Source organism: Caloenas nicobarica, chromosome 14, assembly GCF_036013445.1.
Source record: "Caloenas nicobarica isolate bCalNic1 chromosome 14, bCalNic1.hap1, whole genome shotgun sequence".
Classification (NCBI taxonomy): Eukaryota; Metazoa; Chordata; class Aves; order Columbiformes; family Columbidae; genus Caloenas; species Caloenas nicobarica.
Window position 1 is genome coordinate 4833675 of NC_088258.1, and position 25576 is coordinate 4859250.

Consider the following 25576-nt stretch of genomic DNA (forward strand, 5'->3'; position numbering starts at 1 on the left):
GTGGGCTGTAAAGCCTCTTCACAGAGGCACGAGCAGTAACACAGATGTTCCTTCCCCAGACCTCTGCAGTTCAGCTGCGTGTCTGTAACGTACCCACAGTCCCCACCTTCCCTGCAGGTTCCTCTGCTGCAAGTTTCTCTGCATTTTGGAGCCCTTTGCAGAGTTGTACCTCTTTAAAAGAGTAATGAGGTTGAAAGCGAGATACAGGGCTGTGTGAGTAGTTCGGGCCCATCCATTTATCAGGGAAATTGTTTTCTAATGCTGCATACTGATAGGAAGTGTCAAGTGATAAATATGCTCGAGCTTCTTCACTTCCTCATTCTCCCTAGAGCTTGGTTTCTAGAAAGAAATATTGATATGTAAAATATTGGAGATACTCACCAGGGACCAACCTGGAGTGGAGACAGGGCAGGAATATTTTAATTTTGAAGCTGGTTGGATAAACAGTCAAATGAACAAACACTTTCTTTTGTTTTATAAAGACTTCATTTAACCAAAAAAAAAAAAAAAAAGGAAGGGAGAACTGAACTTCATACATTGAAGTGTCTGGGAGGGAACATCCTTTCAGATGTTTGGTATGTTGGAGATAACAGCACCCTTCCTTTAATCAGTAGCCTTTTTTCCAAGTGCTTTTTTAACACAGTGCAGAGTCAGTTGAGTCTGGGCTTCTGGGCATCTTATTTCTGTGTTCTGGTTGAAATAGCTCTTCCTGCTGGAATCGAAGTCGGAAATGACCTGAGCTGCACATGCTGAACAAGAGGAAGATGGGAGTGGCTTGTTGGCTAAAGCCTTGTTAGTTCTGTTTATCTGTTGGGTAGCTTAGAAATGATTACTTTTGAAATGTTAGGAATTTGGCTAGTGGGAGCATTCACTGTCTTGTTATCTATGGAAATATGATGCCAGGAAGAAGTGGTTTTCTCCTTGTAAGATTTTAGTTACAGTAAAATTTGTGACTAATATGGTTACAAAACTTTTTTTCCACCCTTAACACCACTTTCATAGAGTTGCCTTGACTCTGCAGCAGAACTATAAGTCTGAATAAAGGTTTCTACATGCTTGGTGGATAGAACAGGCAGATAGTAGCCACACGTGGGATATGGCTGGACAGGCTTTAACCCCAGTCACATAGGTTTGCAATGTCACATTGGTCACGTATGGTATTTAAATGTTATGCTGTTTTTCCCGGGCTCCATGGATGAAATTGTAAGTTAACTTTAGATCATGAGTTGGTAGTTTCGAATGCTTTAGTCTGAAGTGGTAAATATAATAAGGCTTCTTCTCTTATTTAATTGTTGTGGGAGTAAATTTTTCCTAATGCCTGTTTGCTAGGGAGTACCCAGATCTTGCCTATGACTTAAAGTTTGTCTTTTCAGTTGGGGGGAGAAGAAAAAGGGTGTCCCTGAATGACAGACTGAAGTGACCAGTATGTCTTAAATATGAATGATGAGGTCTTCCTAAATGCAAATGCTTGCCCTGACAATCTGTGGGTGCTTTTATATTTGCTTTAGGATGGTCACTGTATTCAGACTAGCAGTAGTTCTCAGGGATGATCGTGTTTTCCAGAGGGACAAACTTAAGTTGAGAAATGGTTATAGTTATGGCGTTCTGTGAGTAGCAGGTCTTTCCTATACCTAGGAGAGCCATTTTTGTGCCTGGAGAAATCACTAAGGATATGAACAAAAAGGACAGAAGAATAAACCTATTTTGTCTAGAGATCAAATGCTGCACTGGAGTATTAAAAATAATTTGGGGAGCTAAGATAGTCTTTGGCGCCTACAGCAATGCACTAGATGAAATAAGCCTGCGCAAGTCCTGGGACATCAGAGGCTTATTTTGTACTGACCTCTCGTTAAAGGACTTGAAAATACAGTCCTTGCAATTCAGCTTGTCCAACTTGATTAGATTTTATCTGGAGCTTGATTGAATTTGTGGACAAGATTATGAAAAGCAACATGACTGTCAATGAGGTGAGCAGTCTGAGGGGAAATTCTCTCGTATCCCAGAGGGTAGTGCTTTTTAGTTCAGTTATGAATATTAGAATTCCTTGATTTAGTTACGGGTTCTAATAGGGCATTCTTGCTGCTGTGCCATCAATGATAATAGTTTAACACCTAGATTGTGTGGTGCTTCTTACCCTGAGCTTGGTGTTTCCTTGAGTCTTAAGTATTCTGAAAGTGGAGGTTTTTCTTCCCATCTTAGCTGTTACCAAAGTGATCTTAGCCCCTGGGATCAGAGCTTTTTAGGGAAAAGCTTTGATCCTCAAGCGCAGCAGCAAAAATAGCCTTGCTTGTTAGGGTGGAGTTGTGTCCGCTGCGGTTCGTTGCTCCAGCAGGTCAGTTGGGATGGATGATGACCTCTGGGTAGCTGACTTCAACAACACTTCTTAATATTTGCGTAGTGGATATCAAAGTCAGACTCTCATTTGAGGACATAGGAATTTGTAGCGTTTTTATAAGATGAAAGGAAAATGGAGGAAAACGTCGATATCTTCACCCTGTGGATGGGGTAAATGACAAGTTCTAGAAGCAGCCATGCTGCCAACTGTTTCCTTCTTTTCCTGGCTCTGTTTTAGTGAGATGGTGGTGGTGTTGGTATTGTTTTTTGGTATTGTCTACGGCTCAGAGACCCCACCAGTGGCATGCTGAGTGATTGCTGGAGCCCAGTGAGAGCCAGCCCACCCGTCTCCGTGCTGAATTGTCACAACCTTTTCACGTTGGTGTTCTTGTTTTTCTCCTGTTGCTAAATGTTCAGCGGTGATGCTGGAGAAGAGAAAGAAAAAGATCTCTGACGCCTTCATATATATAGCGGCAGCTGTTAATGGGGAAAGTAGTGCTTTGTCAGTACTGGAGAGATCTCACTTGTTTAAACTATGCCTTTTACTTCTTTATTTTTTTGTTGAAGTAAAAGCAAGTTGATGCAGAAATAACAGTAATTTTAAGCTTGAGAACTATGCTCATATAGTGATTATGAACCTTTTTGGCTACTGCCAAATAATGAAGAAATCTAATCCTTAGCTGTCTGCCTATCAAATGTCTTTACAACTAACAAAAGATGTGACAGGTTTTCAAATGAATTTGTATTCTTAGTCCCTAAAAACTTTAAAAATGTTTCTGTACTGGGTATGCTGGCAGGATCTACCACTTCTCTCTTAGAAGAAAGTGTATGGGGCAGGTGTTGTATTTCTTGGAGATTTTTCTCCATTTGAGACAACCATAGCAGAAATGGGCTTGTGTATGTGTGCATGCGGGGAATCTGTGGTTTTTGTCTTTTAAGATACTAAATCTGCTCTTTGCTGTATCCCCAACAGAGCTGGCAGCGCACATTGCTTCAGGGCCTCCCATTTCAGTGCGGAGCTTGGTCGTCAGGAGCCAAGCTTATCTGTTTGACTCCGTGCTTCTCATCTGCTTCAGTGCGGTTTGATCAGCTGAGGAGCAGGCAGTTTGGGGGATGCAGTGGCATAAACTACGGTTCTTTCTGCAGTGGTTTGACTTTTGGTTTATAAATAGTGGGAAGCAGGTAGCTGTTATAGGCTGCATAAACAACTGCTGTAATTACGGTTGTGTGATGGCTGAAGGGAGAGATGCTAATGCTTCTCCACCCTCTAACACACTTTTCTTTGCCAGTGAAAAGGTGAAGGTGACTGTTTGTGACGGGACTCCTGGGGTTTGTAGCAGCTGGACCATTGAAAAAAAAGCTAGAGGAGTTGTATGTGCCTACGTTCTAAAATACTTTCTCTCTGTCCCAAAATTCTGTTGTCTGGCCTTTGGTTTTGTTTTCAGTGGCCAACTCGGGAATGTAACTACAGAGAACTTTGATTTGCTTTCTTTCAAAAATGGTAGAAGTTGGGCTGTTTGTTTTGCTGCTCAATTTTGAGCCTTCTTCCTTCTGTTAGTTCTGCTTTTCCAAGCTGAGAGTCAGCCCTGTGGCCAGGCGCTGTCTGCGAACATGGCCCGATCAGTAATCACTGCTCAGGAGATGGACTCCCACACGTACTGGGAAGTGAGGCAGAAGAGCTCAGGGTATCCTTTGCTTGTTCTAACTCTGAGTGCTTCTGGGAGATAATGATTTTGGGTCTGGATGGAAAGAATTCCAGACCTTTCTTATGCTAGAGTCTGTAAATCCGTGCATCTGAGTTCTTTGTCCAATTGCAACTTTTTTTTTTTTGTCTTGAATTAATTTTTGCTGGCATTTAATGGTGGTTTGGTTTAGGTGGTTGTGCTAGAGGGAAGCTATAACCAGCTCTCCTGCTGTGAGCTGTCGTGCTCAGGCACTAGAACTAGCTTTCCCACTCCACATCCATAGCACACTTCAAGATCTGTTTTGTGGCTGTGGGGGTAAGCCCAACAGCTGGATAAGTTTTCCACATTATGCCAGTTCCTGTGGGCTTTCCTGCTTGTCCTTCTGCAAGAAGCTCGGATCTTCTTTTGTAGATGTCTGTGTGGTCTAGGAGCCCGGGATTGGAGCCCCTTTTGTAAGGAAGCTGAGGCTGGGTAGCTTTCTCTCTTGTGACCATTTCTTGCCTCGCTTTCCCAAATTAATGGAGTCAAACACCTACAAGAGCAGCACTCGTGCTGTGCAGCACTGCCTTTGAGGAGTATTAATACCTTTTGGGTGTCAGCACTTCTCTGACCTGTGTCAGATAAAAGCACAACTGCACATCTTAGCCCTTCCCATCCACCCCATCCTTATTTCTACAGTACTGTCTTCCCGCTCACCAAGGAAAACCTGAGCCGTGGACTGAGGCAGAACACGGGATTGTCCTATGCTGCTTTTGTTGAAATAACCCGGTGCGGCTGCTCTGCATCGACCCCGTCATTCATTTAACCGCGGTCCTGCCTCCTTTGGCTGTCTCTCCCTGGCTGACCTCTGGTGAGGGAAGAGCGATCAATATTGCAGTCAGCCGGAGAGCTGGAGCAGTCGCGGTGCGCGTCAGGCTGGGCTGTGGGGATGCGGAGGAGGGGTTGAGCCGGGAGCTCTCATCCATGCTGTGCTGGCAGCCTCCATCCCACCTCCCCGCAGCATCCCACCTCCCGGCTCGTTGCTGTGCAGCGCTGGAAGGCGGCAGCCAATGGGCTGCACGAGCATCCATGCAGTTGGGCTCACCGAATACCTCCCGAGGTGCCTTGTTTTAAGTCTGAAACGTGTAACTTCACTATTGCTGCTTTTCTTTTTTTCTTCCTTACCTACCTCTGCTTTTCTCCTCCCTTGGTTGTCTCGTTTTGTTGTTTTGAGGAATAACATCCATGCTGTTGAGTCTCTCGCTCGATCTTGAATGGTACTTGCTGCATTTCTCACGCCCACAGAGCGACTGTCTGTGCTGTTCGGTGTGGTGGGAGATCTGTCACCTTTTGGTGCTTCGTGACCATATCAGGTGGGGTAGGTCATGCAGCTGGAGGCAAACCCAAGCTCTGAAGGCTTGTGCTTTGCCTAACCCTCTAAGCAAGCCAAAAATAGCCCTAAAATGGGGTCGTCAGCCATTTCGTGTGCATGGGCTTTCCTCCAGTTCTATGTGCCAGCACAAATGCTGTTTAACTGTATAATGATTTGAGTTCCCTGGTGCAGGAGAGATGCTGAGTAACTGAAGCGTGCCTGGGGAAGGTCAATGAGATGGTCAGAGCCTGACCTGTGATGAGTGGCTGGGAGGCTTGGGACCCTTCAGCCTGGAGAGGAGACAACGAGAGGACAGATCCGTGAGCAGCCTTCGTGTACCTGAAGGGTGGACTTGGAGAAAACAGCACCAGGGTCTTCTCAGAGGTGCCCAGCAAAAGAACAAGCAACAACAACCACAAGTGCAGTGGGAAATGGCACTTGAGTGCAATCATTTATGAACATTTTTCTTTGTAGTGGTGGAGCGGGGGCTGAGGGAAGTTTTGGAAACCCTAGCCTTAGAGACACTTGAAACGTGCCCGGGCAAGGCTCTTAGCTTCCTCATGTATTAAATTAGCCCTAGTTTTAGCAGCAGGTTGGACTACAGTGACCTCCAGAGGTCTTTTCCAGCCTATTGTCTTCTATTATTTTATGGGATCTGTGGAATCAAGGTTTGTCTGAGAACTCATAACAGTAACACATTGACTTGGTGAAGTGGATGCTACATAAAACTGGAGCTTTAAGTGTGCCCATTTAACATTTATGGGAATGAATCTTTCAAGACTCTGGGGTGCCTATTTTGAAGTTACTGGGAAAGGAGATGAGATGACTATGAATGGTGCTTTCCGTCTTCTCCATAGGATGCTGAGTTAAGGCTGAACTCTGTTTTCCCAGTTGCCCCCATCCCCCCCCATTAGTGTGATCTCTATTTAAAAGGTAAACCTTACTTTCACATATTCTCCATATAGACTTTTCAAAATATATCGACTCTATGTCAAGAGTAGCATGTAAAGAAATAGTCATTCTTATTTTATCTTTACCTAATAAAGTCAAGTGCTGTGCAAGTGGGTTACAATCTAACTGTAATGAAAAGCTAATCACCAGCCTTCTCCACCCCCTGCGATCCCAGGAGGTTAGTGGAGCAGCACAGTGCCCCAGTTTCTCATGTGTGTGATGACTGAATTTCTTTGTTTTGTTCGGTGTTTTAAGCGTGACTCTTGATAAAGCTGGTTTGATGGTTGGCTGTGATGTGTAGGGCCAGCATTTGACAGGTGACTTTAGAGGGGGAAAGCAACTTAAGCAGCTTAATAGGACTTAACTCTGTCTATACTGTCCTGCCAGAGCATGTTATAAACCACATTAGTGGGATTCTTTCTTTAAATATAGCTGTGGCATCAGTGTAGGCAGAACCTCTAAGAGAGCTCTGGGAACTTTTCTGTAAAATCAATCTCAAGATGCAGTTCAGAAGAATTGATGAATGAATCAATGAGTGAATGCCTGCGCAGGAGCTGGAGAAATCCTGCCAGCACTGATCTTGTGAGCAGGATACAAGAATCCCTGAAGGACGGCTGTGTGCATATTAGTTTACCTATAAAGTGCATTGATTTCTAGTGGAAATGATGCATCTGTCTTGGGAAAGCAGAGCAGCTAACAAAAAATCCTGTTAGGACACAGTGGGGTAAGCACTTCCTTCTTTTAACTGACAAAACTGCTATTACAGCGAAGGAGTCCCATGTCCTATGTATTCCCAAAATCTGGTGGTAAAAGAAGCTAGAAGTGAGGTATATTTGTCCCTAAATAGCTGGTATGAACCCAGTACTTTAATTTTTTCTAGGCCAGTGGTCCATAACGACTTTCAGCTTTGCAGGTAGACAAACCCTAAGAGAATCGAACAGCTTTGCTTGGTTGAAAGGAGAAAGTTTCTCCTCTTCCTCCGGCTCCGTGGGGAAATGAAGAAACTGTGAGAAGAGATGCTCAGACCCAAAGCTGCAAAGCGGGGTGCCCTCTGAAAATACATACTGTGGCACCATATGTGACTTGTAACTGCAGTGTTGGTTTTGTTTGTTGGGTTTTTTTAGTTTTATTTTTATTTTGTTTGGTTTGGTTTTTTGTGTTTGGGTTTTTTTCGTTGTGTTTGTTTGTTTGTTTGGGGTTTTTTTGTGTGTGTGGTGGTGGTGTTGGCTGGGGTGGGTTTTGTTGGTTTTTAACCTGTATGCCCATCTACTGTTAGCTCTTCCGCTATTCTCATGAATGGCATTCAGGAGGTCAATTTAAAAAGCATGTGCTCCCCTTTTTATCAGCACAAGGCCTGGGCAGCAGAATTGGAGGGGCAGGGCTGCGAGCCCTTGCCGAATGCTGCTCCGGAGGGAACAGCATCTGCCTTTCTCCTGGTTGCTGAGAGGCCCATCTGCAGCTCTGCATCGCTTAATGGGGAAGCTGTAAAGAAACCATCTCTATTCAAATTGCGTTTCCCTTCGGTAGAGCTGCCGGAGGCCCTCGTCCGTTCGCGGCGCTTGGCGAGGAGCCTGCGCGAGGCCTTTCTTAGCTCGGGAGCCTCCCTCGCGCGGGCCGCAGCGCCGAGCAAAGCGGTTAATGACGCTCCCAGTCGCGGCAGTGGCGCGGAAACACGGGCTCCAGCTGCGACTGTGGTGGGTCTTGGCTGGCTTGGGTAGTTTTTTTGATCTGCTTTCTCTATTAGTCTCTCTATGGTGTGTGTGTTGTGTTTCGGTTTTTTTTTCTGAAGGTTCTCAATAGTGAATATTGGTTGTCTTTGTCCTTGAGGGGGTTTTTTTGAGAGCTTAATTTTTTTCTTCTTTAAAGAAAGAAAAGAACCAAAAAAACAAGACAAAACAAAAAAACAAACAACCACAAAAAACAAGCAACCCACAACTCAATAAACCTCAAAATAAAACCAGGGAAGACTTGATGTGGAAGTGTTTCCTGCACGTGAATGAGCCTCTTTTGGTGGAGGGTGAAGTACAGCTGAAGTTGAAGGAAGAGATTCCCTCCTATTTTTAACCCCCCACCCCCTTTTTTTTTTTTAACCCCAACTGTAGTAGTCTTCAACGAGGAAGTTTGGAGTGGATTTATGGTGAGAAGTGTGGCACTCGTTTGTCTCTGGCAGTTAAGTGGCGTTGTTTGTGCACGGAGGTCAGTTCAGGCCCACAGTCAATAGGTGGGTCAGAGGTCTGTGTTCTTCCTTCCCCGGCTCACAAAACACATCCCTGAGGGACGTTGCCCCTTCCCGGTTCTTCACGGCCTCTCCACATGACTGACACGCTGCATTAAAGCTGACTTCAAATACGAATTATTTTGAGGAAGATGTCATATGGACTGCTAGCTGTAGAACTGTGACTTTTTAAAGATGTGGGGCACTTTGCCTTTGATTTTGCTTTTTATCTCCTCCCAGAGGTCAGCGAGACCAGTGTCATCTGCTAATGCGACCGAGTGTGCCATTTCTCTCACCTTGTAGTAGGCTTAATGTGTATTTGTGTATTATGAACTACACTAAGTTTTTGCTGCCTCAGTTGTGTAGACAAATGCCAGTGAAGCTGAATGAGGCAAAAATATAAATGGAAATGCAGTGTCCCTTTTTTTTTTCCTAATGTTCCAAACTTCTCGCTTTTGATTCCGAAGATTGACTTCAGATTGCAAGCTGAGCACAAACTGGACGCGGATCTCCATGTTAGTCTCCTGAATTAACACCACTCTAGCCCATTCCCATCAGTGACGTATAAATGCAGAAGCCAAATTACAGCAATTTACCTTCCTATCCATTCAGTGCTGATAGAAGCAGTTTATGAAGCCATTTGCAGTGGATTTGTTATCTTGGCCAGAAAATACCCATTTTCTTCCTAATTAGACATACATGTTTTGTTTTTTTTTTTTTTAAACTCAGGTGCTTCCAAATGCCAAGGTGTATGCTAGAGCTTCTTACTGTGGGTTAAACATTTTCCTAATAGCTGCTGTTTAGAAAAAGACCTCTTCATGGTGCTAATGATATGAAGCAAGTTGTATAAATGTTAGCAGGCACCTTAATTTGCATTTCAAGTCTAACATTAGTAACAATTTGATGTTGGAGTTTCCATTCCAATTTGGACTCTCTCTCAAATTATTCTGCATTCCTTTTGTGCTTCAATGCAGAAAATGTTGTGCTTGAGTTTATAGTGTGCAGCAATAGATGCATGGCACAAAACCTCCTAAGACATAAATAGGATTAAAACGGTGCCTGCAGAGATGCTGCCATTGAGAATTTTCTGTGCAAGACATCGTTCTACAAGTGGTTCACAAACACAACCCCATTGGCCCTGCAATGTTCAGGTTTTCTACGTTTGTCTTGAATTTTTTAATCTCTCTTAGATTTCTTCATAGTTTGTGTTGCTGTGGTACAGCCAGTACACTTTCATAATCCTTCTGATTGCAAGGAGTAATCATTCCATGTTTTCAGGTATAACTGATTAAAAAAAAAAGTTTCATGTTCTTTGCAGATCAGTTATGGGTCTTGCCATAAATCATTGCTCTACTCTGAATAGTCTCATAAAAATGAGCTTGGTAGGTCTGAGTAGGCATTGGAAATAACGTTATTTGCACACAGTGGCTGCTTCTCTGTTAGTCATCTTGTTCTGTTTTGGGCCCGATCAGTGACCCCTGCTGAATTCTGGTTACAATCCCACCAAAATTACTCGGAGGTGAAGGTTGCAGTGATGTTGCAAAGGGAATGAGGCGCCGTGCAAGATCTCATTGTGGAAACCCACGAAGTCAGCCTGCACTGGCTTTCCAGAATCGCTTCAGTCCAAGTGTGGTGGTTAAAAATATCTTCTCTTAAAATGAACTTTTTTCATATGGAAATCTTGGAGACAAATTTGGAAGCTCAGTGTGGGTTTTTTATCACTCGAGGCAGACGGGAAGTGGCCATACTTGAACTGTTTTCCTCTCAGCTGCTTTGATATGCCTGCAAGTCACGAGCCGCACGGAGGAGATGCCAGAAAAGTACAGTGAGAGGAAGAATGCTTGTGCTGGATGTCTGCACTTGCATCCTATGCAACTGAACGCATACACTGCCGAGATATTTGGACAAATGTTTGCCCAGCAAAACTTCTTAACTAACGCAGCAAGTTAAAAATAATGGCAGAAGTGAGCAGAACCACATTGTCTATAGCGGTCATGCTTATGGAAACACTATGGTCCCTGATGATGAGACAGGCTAACCCTGTTGATGGGTTGATGTTCTTTTGGGCGAAGTTTCCACAACTGGGACAAGTTTTTGTTTTCTGTTCCACTTAGGGGTGGCTCCACTCATTTCTGCTCTTCCTCCCCGGTGCCTTGTGCATCCTCTTCCAAACAGAAGTGGTATGTGAAAGCCTCTCTCAAAGCAGACCCATGGCTGCCTGCTAAGGTGGTGTCTTTAAACTCTGTGGTTTGGGTGGGTGGTTTAAGAGGAGATAATCAAGAAAAGATCAAGAATGCCTCAAGCCTAAATACAGCATTTAATCTTAACCTATCCAGTCCTGGGAAGGACAGGGTTTAGGTGCTACAGAGGAACATGAGGCTTGTAAACGATGCGTGTAATCATCTCTACTGAAAGATCCTATCTTTGCGGAGAACTCTTGAAATTCACAGGAGCAGTATGAATACTTGGGTTTCAAACCATATCTAATAAGAAACAGCAGCAGCTAAAGAGAGCTGGTAGCCTGCAGTAAAACACAGACTCCTTGCAGCTGGAGTCTTGAAAGAGGATTCTCAAGGTTGGCATCCACTCTGGAGCATGCATGGTCAGCACTAATAGATAAAAAAAATGTGGTGTCCCAGTGCTTTGCTTGATAGCGTGCAAAGATAGGCACACAGGGGTTTTGGTTTTTTTTTTTTCCTGCCTCTAAATGAAGTGCATTGTCTCCAAGAGCCCATGTTGTAGGAGGGGGAAGGGAAAAAGGATGGAAATTGGATTAAGTCACTGGGCTTCAAGCCTAAGCATTTCCTGCCTTTTTTTTTTCTTTTTTTTTCTTTTTTTTTTTTTTTTTTAATACATCAGTGCTGCCTAACTCATGTGCTGGGCTGTGCAAGTGTGCCCTGGTTCTTGCCTGCGTGCAACAGGCAGCTTGGCAGCTCCACGTTTTGTCTTCAGGGAGCTCTAGGCCTGCAGGAGCAAAGCTGAGCTCCCGCGGCAGAGCTGGGGCTGGGGAATTGTCTTGGCATGAGAATTTATACAGTACTTGAGCTGGAGCCGGGTAACGCAGGCAGTGCTCGCTTATCCTGGAGCTGTAGGAGCATTAAATTCATACTTTCTTTACAGCACGGGGTTTCTTTCCATTATCCGGTTTGCTGGAAAATCACCTTGTGAGGAGACTGTTTTAAGACTTCAATGGATGATAGAGTTTTCTAACCAAGGAAATGAAGCTGGTTCTAAAAGACCTCGAGTAGCAGAATCACTGCCGGGTGGGAATGTGTGAGCTTATCAGTTGTGGGAAAAGAATGTTTGGTGAAATTATGCAGATCTGCCATGGGTGAGCTTGGGCAAGCTGATCAGTGCCAGCGACTCACCGAATTCTTCCAGCTGTCGTGTCGGTGCCGTTCGCCTCAATATTCCAAATATTCCTCTGATTCTTGCCTTTAAACAAGGTTAATTAATGGTTTTAACTTTGTGCAACTGGGACTACTAGGAAAGAATAAACTTCTAAAGCTGAAGGCGTGTTCTCAAGAGGATTCCTTACGCATTTTGCTGGTCTGGGATTTCAGGCAGAGACCTGCATGAACACTGATGCATCTATGGTGGTTTTTTATTTTTTTAGAGTCCGGCAAGAGAATTTGCAGAATCCCCAGAAAGGAAATCCGCCTTTTCAGCGAGAATGCTCATTTGACAAGCTGCCAGTTCTGAGCTAAGCCTCATTTAATAAAGATTTAGTCTGTGGGGACCTGTCAGTGGAAACTGAATTTGGTGAGAGTGTCTCATTCTTTTCATCGCTGTAGTGCATAGAGGCTTTCAGCCAGCATTATGGAGAAACTAGGGATAAGGACATCCAGTTTAGAGGACCCCTTTACCTCTGGGAACGTTTCCTTGCTGTGTAAAGTGGAGATTGCTGAGTTGGTAACAGCTAAGGAATAAATGGATTGTTATTTGACTTCAACCCAATAGGACTCCAGTGTTCATCGCTGATTAGCACGGCTTAGATCTGTATTTGTGGGCAGGAAAAAAAAATCCAACCCAATTGCTAAGCAAATCCTTTCTACTCAGGGCTTTCCATCTCTCTTTGATTTGTGTTGTGAGATGCTCTGATGAATTCCAACACCTGCCCAGTGTAACTTGTGGAAGCTGAGGTGTGCAGACGTATCTGCACTATATATTGTTTAGCCAAAAATAAAACTCAAAACTCTGGCGAGGATTGTATTGCGTGTTGGTTACTGCAATAAACTGAGTATCAGCAAGGTTGTGTCTTCTCAGCCTCTGCACTGGTGACTTCTGTGAATCAGACCAAATATAAAGGCAGTGTTGAAAGTCTTTAATTATGAAATAAGGGGTCAGAATGTTAGTATGGAGGAAGTGATGATGAATCTTCAATCAACCTTGCCTTATTCTCAGTCATTGCCTGCACAAGGGCACTTGAGAAATTAATCTGAATTAACTGGAGGAATAAATTCAAAGCAGATTAGTCAAACCACTTCAAATGCACTAAAGTGAATTAAACTACACTGAATTAAGGCCATTCTAGTTAAACTACTTTAAAACCCTGTGTGAACTCTCATTTGTAATTAAAGTGGCTTTAGTTCACAGCTCTAATAATACCAATTAACTATGGAATGGCATTGCCTGTGTAGATAGCTTGTCAGCTTTGAGGAAGCGAGCCTGTTTGTTTAACCAACTTGGTTAAATAGACTTGAGCTATCTAGTCATGCTAGGAGATGTTTCAACTGCAGATCAGTTTTGTTCTAATGTGTCTGCTGTATTGTATTAAGGTGATTAAAAAAAAAGAAAAAAGTAAAAGAAAAAAGTGACACAATCCTTGGTATTTTCCAGAAAGGAAAGCCAATAGCCAAAAAAGCTAAAGGCAAAGTGTTGGCCTGTATTGCTTGCTCCAGTGTGGAGTTGCCCTAAATATATATATATATATATATAATTTACTGCGCTCCCTTAACAGCGTCCTTATCTGGGAGATGTCTGTATAAGGAGATGAGACGGTGGAACCTGTCCTGTGTTTCCATGGTGCTCTTCCCCACTGCTGAGGGATCCCTCACAAGGAGAACACATCTTGGGACCGTGGGAAAAGCCTCTTCCAGAGCACGTTTCCTGCCCAGCCTCGCTCCTCTGCTGTGCTGAGCACAGGAATTGGCTTGGGAAGGCCTGTCCCCCCGGGCAGAGGAGATAGGGATGGTTTAGTGCTGAGATCAGCAGTGGTTTCCACATCCTCCCCCCACATTGCGTTTGCCAATACGTGGTTGGCTGCATTCCCTACCAAAGCCTGCATCCTTCTGTAGGGGCTGTGGGATGAATGACATCCTGAGACACTAAGTATCTCAACAAACACCATATACAGCATTTTTCAGAAATGAAAATCAAGTCTCTGAACACACAGTGTGTTCAGAACAAGTCGATGAGGGGGTCAGAGTGTTGCCAGCATTACAAAAAACCCCCAGTTTAGTAGGACATAGTTACTTATCATCTATTAGTACATAAGCTGCTTAGAGATGTCTTGAAGTCTGCAAAAAAATGGTGTAGGAAGTAGTGTAGGCATGACACTATCCCACAGCAGTTTCTTTTCTCGCTAAGAAGGCTTCCGTCCTTCATGGAATAAATAGACATGAGTGCTCTGTTGGCAGCAGCCCAGTTTGCTTCATTTATTCTTCTGGGTGAACGTTTTTCTCTTCCCACACTCCTTTAACCTCTTCTCTCTGTTTTAGTATCACAATCTCAAGTCACTTCATGGAAATCCAGAAGGAATATTAGTTGCAGATTCAGTGGAAAGCTTGCTTTTGGCAAAAGCTAACTTTAAGGTAAAACTACAAACAGTGCTCAATCTGGCAATGATTAAGGCAGCTGTGTTGTTGAGATGCTCAAAAGCTGTAGCTATTCTGTCCTGTGGGTTGAAATTATGAAGTTTTATGATGAAATAATCTTCCATCAATAATTTTGAAGTTAAAAGCAGAACTGCATGCTTTCCAGGAACCACCTGAAGGCTTCAGCTTTGCTCTCGATTTCCTTAGTGAGGCTTTAGTGGACTTTCTAACTAGTAGTAGAATAGTAGTGCTATCCAGAAATATCTGTCATCTGTTCCATGCAAAGAGCTGCTCACTACACTGTGCTGCTGCTAGTACAGTTGAGGTCTGAAGAATGTGGTAATTACAAATTGGATGGGTTGAGATTGGTAAAACTTGTACTTAATAAACACAGGGATTATTTTGAGCCTGAGTATATTCAGAATTAACTTTCTCAACCTGTTCTGCTGCCGGGATTTCTTGTGCCAAGTAACCTCTGTGGCAGACGAGGGTGGTGGTGTGAGGAGCTGTGGGTCCCTAAGCCAACACTCCCCTCTACGGTCCAGTGATGAACAAACAGCACCTAAGGCAGCGCTAAACCTTGACACTTCAGTGAATGCAACCTGACATTTACCTCCTGTGTTACAAAGCTTTGTGGCTTTATTTAGGCTTTCCCTTCTAAGAGAACATACTCAAATGTATCTTCTGTATCCTTTTCTTATGTTACATAGATCACTTCTCTTTGTGACTGCATATGTAAGACAAGGGGAAATATACATCCCCTTAAATGCAGTTTCAGCAGCTAAAATTAGCCTTCCAGGAGCACGGTGATCAGAGATGCGTTCAGGTAACTAATGCTGTGGATCGCAGTTTGGAACTTGCAGTCTGAGAGCTGAAACCAGCCGTCTCCTATGGAAGTTTTTCATCCAGTAGACCAAGTGTATTGGTTGAATCCATCCACAGTAACAAAAGGCATGGTCTTGGAGACCAGGGGTTGTGCTAACTGAAGGCTGATCTACACATTTGTCCTTAGGTGTAACATCAGCACCTATGGGTACCCTTATACCGAGCTAACCAGCCCCCAGTGTTTTTGCAGGAAATGTTTTTGCTGTGCCCTGTGTTTCTTATTGTGATGGTGCTCCTCTCTGTGTATGGGGACTTAGATATTTCCTGCCCATTTTTTGGCTCTTTAATCCCATTGAGGGAGTAAATACCATGGATGCCAGCGACAATGCTGGAGTTCAGAAAGGCTGTTAACACTGCAGCAGGCTGTACAAGACTGAGTGTATTCAGGTTTCATGGTGCCTTTCCAAGCTAGTGATGCTGCTTGTGGTTACTTCCCTGTGTGCTGCTATTAACTTTTATTTTGAAAGTGCATCTTAACACTGAAGCTTTGTCTCCTGCCAGTCTGTCTGGTACCGCCTGGATTTACACTCATTTTCAGGGACTGCTCTGTCTCCATTTCTGCCATTAGTGTCAGCACAGTGGTAAAATGTTGCTCCTCGAAGTTGTCTCCATTTTCCCGTAAGGGCAGTTCATGCATCATTTGCTCTAAAGGTTCTGATAGCTCAGCAAATGTTCAAAGACGAATTGATGCTCTTTTATGGCAAGAGGCCCAGTGCATAATTTTACATTTACTCGGGATAACGTGGCCTTGGATAACCGAGTCCCAGATTAAATGTTGCAGGATAGAGTGTCTGAGGGTTTATCTAGCCTCAACCCCCCCCTCTTTTTTTAAATACAGTCATTTAATCCTGATGAGCAGGCACAGGCATATCTTTGGTTGTGACCAGGCTTTCACTGCCTGCCAGTTTCTGGGTCCTAAACTGACTCATCAGTCAGAAAGATTAATAACTGCTCTGCTGGATGATTTCACTTGTTGTCATGGCACATATCCATTAATGGAAAACAAATATTCTCTGGAAAAATGAAACGCAGATTGTGGTGTAGTGGCCAGCCAAGTCCTTTTGGCCAGATGCATAAATTAAAGCATATATTAAGCGTCGAACTTTAGGTTGCTTGCTGCATGGCAGTCTTTATTTTTTTTCTCTTTTTAGTATTTGCCTTTTTTTTTTTTCCTTTTAATGGAGGCTGTTTCCCTACATCTGGAGCTGCAGTGTGAATTTTTTTGGTAAAAAAGAGTTACTGGGAGGATGTTTTCAGCTGGTTTCATCTTTCCAGTGGAAGGCTGAAGGTGTGAAGAAAGAAATGCAGGCAAGCGGCGCAGGAAAGCTTTGCATTACAGCAGCCTGACGTGTTTAAAAAATAAAGGATATCCCCGAGGAGCTTTGGTACGCCGAGTGTGTTAGTTAAATTAGTATTGAGTGTTGGTAGATGGCAAGCCTTCAGAAGTGGGAGAATGTGGGGCTCCGAGCGCAGCTTCCCTCTCGAAGGCCTCTTTCTGCTCAGGAACTCAAACTGTGTGCACAACATCTGGTGCAATCCTGGGAAAGGAGGAGAGGGCTTTTTCCCTTCTACCCTGACTCTGCTCTGTCAAAGATCCCCAAATTCATTTTCTACAACAGGCCTGGGTTTTGGCTGTTTATTTTGGGAAGGCAGCGCCTGCAACGTCCCCGCATCGCGGTGCGCTGGGTGCGTTTCCGAAGGCTGGGAAAGCAAACGGCGTGTGGCGACGTGGAGTCTCTGCGACGCTGCCGTTTGGTTTAACTGGCGTGAATCTCGATACGTATGGCCGATGGGCCCTACGCTCCATACACACTGACGTTTGCTTGGCTGGAAAGTGCATTGTGTCGTTCGTATAGTTTGCCAGGACAACTCCTCAGCTGGGAGTACCTGGGGAGCAGATGTGGGGAAAGAATGGGAAGAAAAGTCTACGAAGAGCAAGTTACTACCAGACCCTGTTAGAAATAGTTGCCAGTTTTGTTGAGAATTGTACTTTAATCACAGCATTCTTTGTGTTGTGTTTTTGTTCGGGAGGAAATTATTGTTTCAATCAGGAGGAAGTATATAAATGTTCTTTAAGGAATTTCTGCATGGGGAGGAAAAGAGATACTGATTTAAAGAAAAACCCAAGCCCCAAACCCTTGTTTTAGGTTTGCTGATACAGATCTATGTCTGCCTTTTCAATACTGGAGCAGCAGTAGGTGACTTAGGCTCTTTCCAGATATTTAAGTAATTTCTAATAAGTTGGCATTTGTCACCACTGCCAAGGGTTTATACAAACCATTTTATGGATAAAATACTTCATTCATTCATGTGGGAAAGTGTGGCTGGATTTGGTGTTAGAATGGAGTTTTAAATTATTTTTTATTTTATTTAACAAAATTCATTTGCATTTTTGGGTTTTGGCCAGGACTTTCTGAATAAAAGTAAATTAGAATGGAGTTAAGCATTGCTTCCCTTTTCTCTCAGGAACATCTGACTAGAAACAGGTATAACACAAGAATTCAGCGTGTGACGGTTTCAAGCCGGTGTGTCTGTACCATCCACTTTTGTTGTACCTATATACGTGGATGGTATATGGAGGGGTTTAGCGCTTATTCTAGGTCTACCTTGAACAGAAGTATTGCATGGGGATTCATTTTTTAAAAATCAATCTCATGCATGTATAATAAATTCCACCCCCTTTCAAACCCACTCATGCACTTGGATTTCTAATGAATAAGCCTGCATATTTATTCATGAAGATTAAAGAACTGCACGGATAGAGGCAGCTGGCTGAACTGGGTTTTTTTAATTTTTTTTTTTTTTCGTTTAAATCTGCTGACCTCTGATCGGGAGTAAAGAGGAAACAGACAAAATGGCTCAGCTTAGGTACAGAATGTGGTTTCATCGAGTTGGATGCAGAGAGGGGAGAAAGTGGGGCTAAAAATCTCCTGTTTATATTAAAAAATATATATATATATAAACCCACAAACCATCTTGTTTTCAAGGTATGCCTTCAGTGCTGTCTTATTGCAGAGCCCTCAGACACCTGGGCCCCGATTCACGTCCCGTGCTACGGCCGTGCCCTGGTCGGACGTGACGCCGTCTGTGTTTCCTGCAGGCCCTGTTGCTGCTGGGCGGCATCGCGCTCTCCTGCCTCGCTCTGGACCTGCTCTTCCTCCTGTTCTACTCCTTCTGGCTGTGTTGCCGCCATCGGAAGAGCGAAGAACACCTCAATGCTGACTGCTGCTGTACGGCGTGGTGTGTCATCATCGCAACCCTGGTGTGCAGGTACGGCCGATGCCTCAAAGGGATCCTCGCTTTTATTAATGCTTGGGGTGGTGTATCCTGTGTGTGCGTTTTCACACTTGATGCGCTGTGCCTGTAGGTAGCCGATGTTGGTAGTAATCCCTCTTTCTGCTTGGTATGTGTATGTTTTGAATATTGGTAATGTATTTTCTTTCTGCCACTTGCTGAACTGCCTGATGGTTTGAGCAATGGGAAAAGGAATAGCTAATGTCCCGCTCTTAGATACTTTGCAAGTGGTAAATCAAGGACACTGCGTCCTCGGAAGCTTATAACTTAAATAGGATGGATACAGTTGAAATATTTGTTGGGTCTAGATGGAGATTTCTTAGAATCTGGTGTCCAAAAAGAATGACTACGTGGGTGAGCAGATTAGGAAGAAAGAGGCACAGATTGTTCTTTTGGGTTTGGAGGTATTGGTATTTGACTGGAGTGGATGTTCAGATTTTGCAGCCTGTGTAAGACACTGCTGCATTTCATTATCTACTAATGTGCCATCTCCAAGGGTTGCTAGTAATGCTGCTGGTGTCAGCAACACTTTGTGTTATGACTGAGCAATAGAAAGCTTTTGGAGGTGAGGTGAAAAGAAGGGCTACTGAAAAACAAGAAAAAAATAAGTAATTTGTGGAATATGGGCAGAAGAAGTTGAAAGGAAAGAATTTACATTTTGTTTTCTATTTTCTGCCCCCACCCCCTGTCAACTCAGATGAGGATCTCCTTTCCTAGGAAGCTAACGATGGGGCATCTGAAAGCAGAGACATATTTGCAAACCTCTGGAAGGAGCCATGTACTGAGTTTGTTTTGACTTGGGCACAATGACTACTCTGAGCTCTATGGATGTGTGCCCTGAGGTTGAGCACTACATTTCTTACCAATTTCAAGCATCATCTACTCATCCCTTGGGCTCCAGGTGGTCTTAGTTGCCCCTCGGCAGGTCTGGGAGCAGTCCCCTCTTCAGAAAGGTGATGATGAGACAATTGTATATTGCGGTGTCTCGTGGCTCACTTTTTGTATTGACCTGCTGATGGGTGGTGGATCTGGTATGTGATCTTCTCGGAGGCCAGTGTGTTCCTTGAAGGCCAGGCTTAGCTGTTCAAGGGCTAGATCGTGCTTCTAATGCATTTGTGTATTTGCTTTTTTGAGATGTATACTTAAGAGAACAGAAAACCCCTGAAGTACTGGAACAAACACTGCAGAGCAGGCATTATGTTGTGAGTTTAGCAGCTGGGGATGGATTTGCTTGTAGAGGCAGGGGCCCGGTGTTGAAGAGGAGAGCTAGTGCACTAGCAAATGCTGCTGTCTTTGCAGGGAGCTCGTCCGTGCTTTGCTGAATGCAAATAGGTGCCAGGAATGGAAAGGCAAACTAGAAAACAACTTGCAAACAAGAAATCTCAGCATCAGTCACCTCTCTTTTTAGTGACCTCAAGAGCTTCAGCTGCATCCATTCCGATCCACTGGAAGTGCTGTGGTCCTAACCCTTTCTTACAGAAGCTCTAGCTGATGCTATTTATAGTTGTGCTGCTGCTACAGGCTATTGTTACACAGCATATGTGTCCAAGGCAGCTGCTGCAGAGCATGGTGCTTGTGTTTCGTTTTAATTGTAGGGTGAGAAGGAGGTACTCTGCACATCTTCCACAGCATGCGTGAGATAATTTAAAGTTGGAAGGTCAGCATATGAACTCCAGAAAACTTGATGTGACTACCAGTCAAGTCTGCAAGCTGGAAAACCGCTTAGGCCTCCTCAAAGTCTGAACCATTGGTTTTCACCCCTGATGTACCATTCGTTTTTGCAAATATTAAATGCAGGAGTATCCTTAAAACTAAGATTCTGCCTCAATCTACAGTAGTACTGGATGAGCATTTGTCTTGACCTTTTAAATTAAGTTTTAAATTTGCACTGTGAAGTTGGTGTGCTTGAGCAGGTTGGTACCATCGTGATGAGGGAAGGTGCTGCCCAAGCGCTGCCACTCTCCTGCAAAGCCACGGTCAGTTTTGTGGCCCATCTTGGAGCAGATGGACACAAATGTGCGCTCAAACTGGTGCCTCTTCGCACTCTGTGCTCAGCATCCGGCTGAGAATGCAGACACGGCTTCTGAAAAGCAAGGAATCTAATCAGTGCTGGCAGGAGGTCCCGCTTATATTCAGTGGACTAATCTTTAACTGTTGGTATTTATCCTGTCCTGGCTGTGCATTACACATAACAGAAGTGCCAGACTGATGCTGTTAGGTTTCAGAGCGATGGGGAATAGGGCTGTTCTGAATGTCTGTGTCCAGCAGGCTGACCCGGGAGGTGGTTTGCACCATTCTCTGCAGGGGAGAGAAGGAGCTTGGGGTGGTGGAGCAGCGAGAGGTTCCAAATAGCAGCTGGTCTGTCCGAGTACCATGAAGTGGACTGTTGTCTTCCTCGCTGAGAACTAGTTGGCTCTGGTTAAGTCCAGCTGTGTCTAGTAGATGGTTATCTAGGTAGACTTAATCCCAGAGGGCTGTTTGTGCTGTGAATCCTGCTGAGTGCTATGGGTCCCTGTTTCCTAATGACTTGATATTTCCTGCTGAGCCAGCAGAAGGCATAACAGGTTAGCAGGAGCTCTCCAGCAAAATGTCTCTCTAATGAGTCTTCCCGGTCTCTCTAGCCACAAAGCTGCAGGAGTGATTTGCCTAGATTATTCCTTGAATACTTAGTTCGTTTCTAGTCTTTTTCATCATTTCATCCACCAGTTAGATGACCCTGACTCTCCCAGAAGGGAGCTCAGCTCCGAAGGTGGGTAGGAGGCTTCATGAAGAAGGTACCTGGAGAAAAAAGGGTACAAGTAGATGGTGAAAACTTGCTTTCTTAAGTGCCAGTAATAGCACTTTCCCTTAGTGCGAAAGTGCAAGGTGGTAATTAGACAGACAAATTAACATTCCTCCTGAGAACACGAAGTCTAAAAAGGGCTCTCCTTATGAAGTTCCTGTAATTAAAGATGACTCGGTGTAGTTAGATTATTCATTTCTAAGGATGTGATGTGAATGGCTAGTGTTCATCTTTTCAGACTGGTGACTGGATACCCGGAGGGGTTTTCACTGTCTGTGTGGGTATTACAACAGGAGGATCTCTCCACCAGAAGGCATGTATATGCTCTCTGTATCAGATTAACACTCTGCTATTCATGTATACCTTGTATAATCCAGAAAACATTATTTTTTGCAGGTCACATTGCAAGATAATTTGGAATTACACTTGATTTTTCTTTTCTGTGTGTGGTGTTTTTGTCGTGGTTGATTTGTTTTTGTCGTGGTTGATTTGTTTTGTCATTTGTTTGGTGGTTTTTTTTTTTTGTTTGTTTATCAAGGGATGTCCTAAGCCCACATGACCCTTTCATAGGCACACCAGGAAAGCTATGCTCCGGACTTGAACTTCTTGAGTCTTGCTGAAGAGTGATACTGAAGAGTGTGTATGCAACCTGCAGTACTTTAAATCCTACTGTCGTACCTGTAGGAATACATAGAAATCATGGCATGCTGCTCTTCCGTCTCATATAATTCTTCAAAGAGCTGGTATAGTGTACTGTCTCTGCTGTGTTTCTGTGGGTGTGCACCGGTGATGATAGTGTTAATCTCAGGAGCGCAGCGTTTTCTTTACTTAAGTGAGTTTCCAAAACTTACCAAAATGACTGTGTACCCAAGTGGTGTTTTAAATGGAGTATTGAACAGCAGGAGCAACTTTTTAATTCATAGAATCATTGAATACCAGGTTAGAAGGGACCACAAGGATCATCTGGTCCATCCTTTCTTGGCAAAAGGACAGTTTAGACAAGATGGCCCAACATCCTGTCTAGCTGAATCTTCAGAGTGTCCAATGTTTGGGAATCCACCACTTCCCAGGGGAGATTATTCCAGCAGCTGATTGTTCTCGTAATGAAAAATTTCTCTCTTGTGTCCAATCAGAATCTCCTCAGCAGTAACTTGTACCCATTACCGCTTGTTTTTTTCCATGTGACCCCTTGTACAAAGGGAGTCTCCATCTTCTTTGTAGCCACCCGGCTACAAATACTGGAACATGGTGATGAGGTCTACCCTCAGCATTCTTTTCTGAAGGCAGGACAAGCCCAGTTCTCTCAGCCCTTTTCTTGCATGGTGGCTTCCCAGTCCTTTGATCATTTCTGTGGCCCTTCTCTGGACCCTCTCCAGCCTGTCCACAACTTCTTTGTAAAGCAGGGACCAAACCTGGCCCGAAGAGCTTGGAAGATCAATTTCTTCAAGGTTTTTATTCAAAAATGCGAGTGAGAAGGAAGGCAAGGGAGAGATGGGGGTAGTGGAGGGGACAGGAGACTGACAAAGGTGGGTTTGGGAGGAAGAACTGGGGATGGGACGGTGTGGATTCAGGAGGAGAGAGGTGGGTCTGTGCTAGGGAGTGCGACAGAAGCAAAAATAGCAGAAGTGGAGATGACTTTCCTATAGAAGTGCTGAAAATGCGTTGGAGTATCTTCCAGAGGGTGCTAGGGTGGAAGAAAGCTGTGTCGTTCAGGAGTGCTGTTCTTGTGTCTGCACGGCATGACGGAAAGGCAGGCGTCCCCACTGGGGGCTGGTTTTCGTCATCCTGTACTGGGAGGTAGATCTGCTACAGAGCCTCTCGGGGTTTGTGCAAGGAGCCATATGATCTGTCCTGACCTCAAGGACCTTACACTGTTGGGTTAAGATGAGTTGATCTATTTTTACTTTAAAAGAATGCGCTTAAATAGAATGAGCCCCTCTGTTTCCCTTTAACCAGATAAAAGATAGTTTAAAAACTAGTGCAAATCCTTAAATCTGCTTTAAACAATAGCAACTTATACCACTGTGTGTAGGCAGGGATTTGAAACAACTGTTGGATTTAGACAAAGCCAAATGCAAACAGAAAACTAAACAGCCGTGCTTCTCTACTCTTCCCCCACGGCAGTTCCCCTACTTCAGCTCTGCCCCTCTGCAGGCACAGTGGGTCTGGGCAGCTGCCCCCAGCCTGGGTTTTGGGGATGGTTTCCTTCCCTCTCCAACATAACAGAAGGGGGAACTACCACCAAACTGTACAGCTTGCTCCGAGGAGGAGGAATGGCTGTGTAAGTGGCTCTTGCTAGCACAGGGTGTGAATGCGGAGCTGGCTTTTGCTGGGCAGCGATGGAATAATTAATGCTTTATGTGCCGTTTCAGTGAATGTGTGATACGCATGTCTAAAGGAATTAATTGAATTAAATGGCTTTTATCCCAATTCCTGTCCCTCTAGTGATTTCTTTCAGGAGCAGGGGCTGCGCCTGGAGGGTTAAGGGCAGCTGAAGCCGTGGGTCACGCAGGGCTGGATCAGAAGCCTCTGAGCACGACTGCCTTGAACGGGGAAACAAGTTTAAAATCACTTGCCTGTAGTTGTTAGCACTTCATAAAGAGTACCTTTGAGTAAACTGGCTAATGCACCTAGCTGTGCTGCATCTTTAAGGACAAGATGACTGCTGCTACTTCAGAGTGCTGTTTCTGAGACTTTTCCACCAAAACAGCGCTACTGTGCTGGGAATACTGAGAGCCAAGCAGCAGGGTTTGGGCACTTACCAAGCCTTTGCTGAAAGAATAGGCTTCTAGTAGCTGTAACAGGCTGAGTAAAAATTGCTCACCAATTAAAGGGGTCAGATCTGCATTTCAATGTCAAGAATGTTCTGGAATTTATTTGGTGTCTACAGTAGAAACAACTGTTGAAGTTTTCTGCTGCTCAGGAGAGTGAAAGGGTCTGTCTAAATTTGTTTGCTCTGATAAGACAAGAGGAAATTCAAGCCAAAGGTTTGTAATAGCTGCAATGGGATGCTGAGTTGTCTTATCCTGGGCATGGCTCTGGATCTGTAATCTCTTTAGTTCAGAGGGAGGCGTGCATGTGTCTTTTTTATCCCTTCCACCCCCATGCATCCTAGGCGTGCGTTATCAAGCTCTGATAATAGCTGCAACCAGGGAGGAATGCAGAGGGCTTTTTCTCTCTTGAATTATTAGCATCGTTTGCATGAGGAAAATGTTTGAGGAATGGTATTAATGAAGAAAGAGGCCGATTTTCTGTATTAGCACTAAATATTAAGAGGTACGTACCTGCTGCCTCTCTTTCTGTATATGATGTAGGCTGCCTGCTGTCCCTGGAAGACTTCAGCTGAGGCTTTTATGGGCCAAGTTCTCTATAATTTATGGAGATTCAATTGTTGGAAAAAGCATGAGGCTGACACAGATTTTCTTCATAGTGGATCTGCTTCCAGTGCCTGATCTTTGTTTCCCTTTCTTGTATGTATGAGGAGAAAGCAGGAATGCAACCAGGTGAACTCTATCGTTCTGCTCACTCTTTCGGGAGGGGATGAGCCCAGGAAAGGAAGGACAGATCCCACCTTCCTGCAGGAGAGGAGCGAGGGCAGAAACAGTCGTTTGGACTGCAGGTTGATGTATGTCCCAGAGCCAATCTGTGCAAGGGTCGGTTATCTAGACAAAGTCCACTCTGGCCTGCCTGCTTGGGTTCCTTTCCCAGCCGGGTGGTGATGGTGAAGAATGCCTGATGTCCTGTAGTGACCCTTCCAGTTAAACAAAGGCACTGTGCTTACTTGTCCTGAAAGCTGTTGTTTGCCTTGTTTCCTTCCTCTTTTATTCCTCCTCTAAACCAACCCTTGGGAGGGCAGTGCTATAACCCAAGTGCAAAGTTGTTGTGAAGAAACTAAATGTTTAATCCAGAATAACTTTAGATTTACACCAGAACCACCACCTTCCTTTCCACTACCACAAACACAACCTTGATGTCTTGAGAACCTTCGTGGAAAAGATTCTGGGTGCTCTGAAGCAAAATATGAATTGAGAATAAGAAATTTGTATCTTCGTAAGGTTTGTTTACCCTGAGTTTAGTTGTGTGACCCCTTCACAAGTTTTTTCCTCCTCTATTATTGGAAAGAAATGGGCTTGGTAGGAGGAGCTGTGAGATCCTACAATGATGTCTTAATAGAAGAGATATCGCTGACTTGCCTGAGATAATCTCCAGGTTGCAACTCGTCTACAGCATCTAAAGCATCTCCTTTAAGTCAGGTTTAAGCTA

At 44.2% G+C, this 25576-nt stretch overlaps 1 protein-coding gene across 2 annotated transcripts in view; it reads left to right on the plus strand.

Moving 5' to 3' along the window:
* TTYH3 (tweety family member 3) overlaps window positions 1-25576 on the plus strand; it is a 79679-nt gene that overhangs the window by 21291 nt on the left and 32812 nt on the right. For both annotated transcript variants that reach the window (XM_065644937.1, XM_065644938.1), the window contains exon 2: window positions 18338-18507. In XM_065644937.1, the coding sequence (XP_065501009.1) occupies window positions 18338-18507 (170 nt within the window). The remainder of the gene's footprint in view (window positions 1-18337; window positions 18508-25576) is intronic.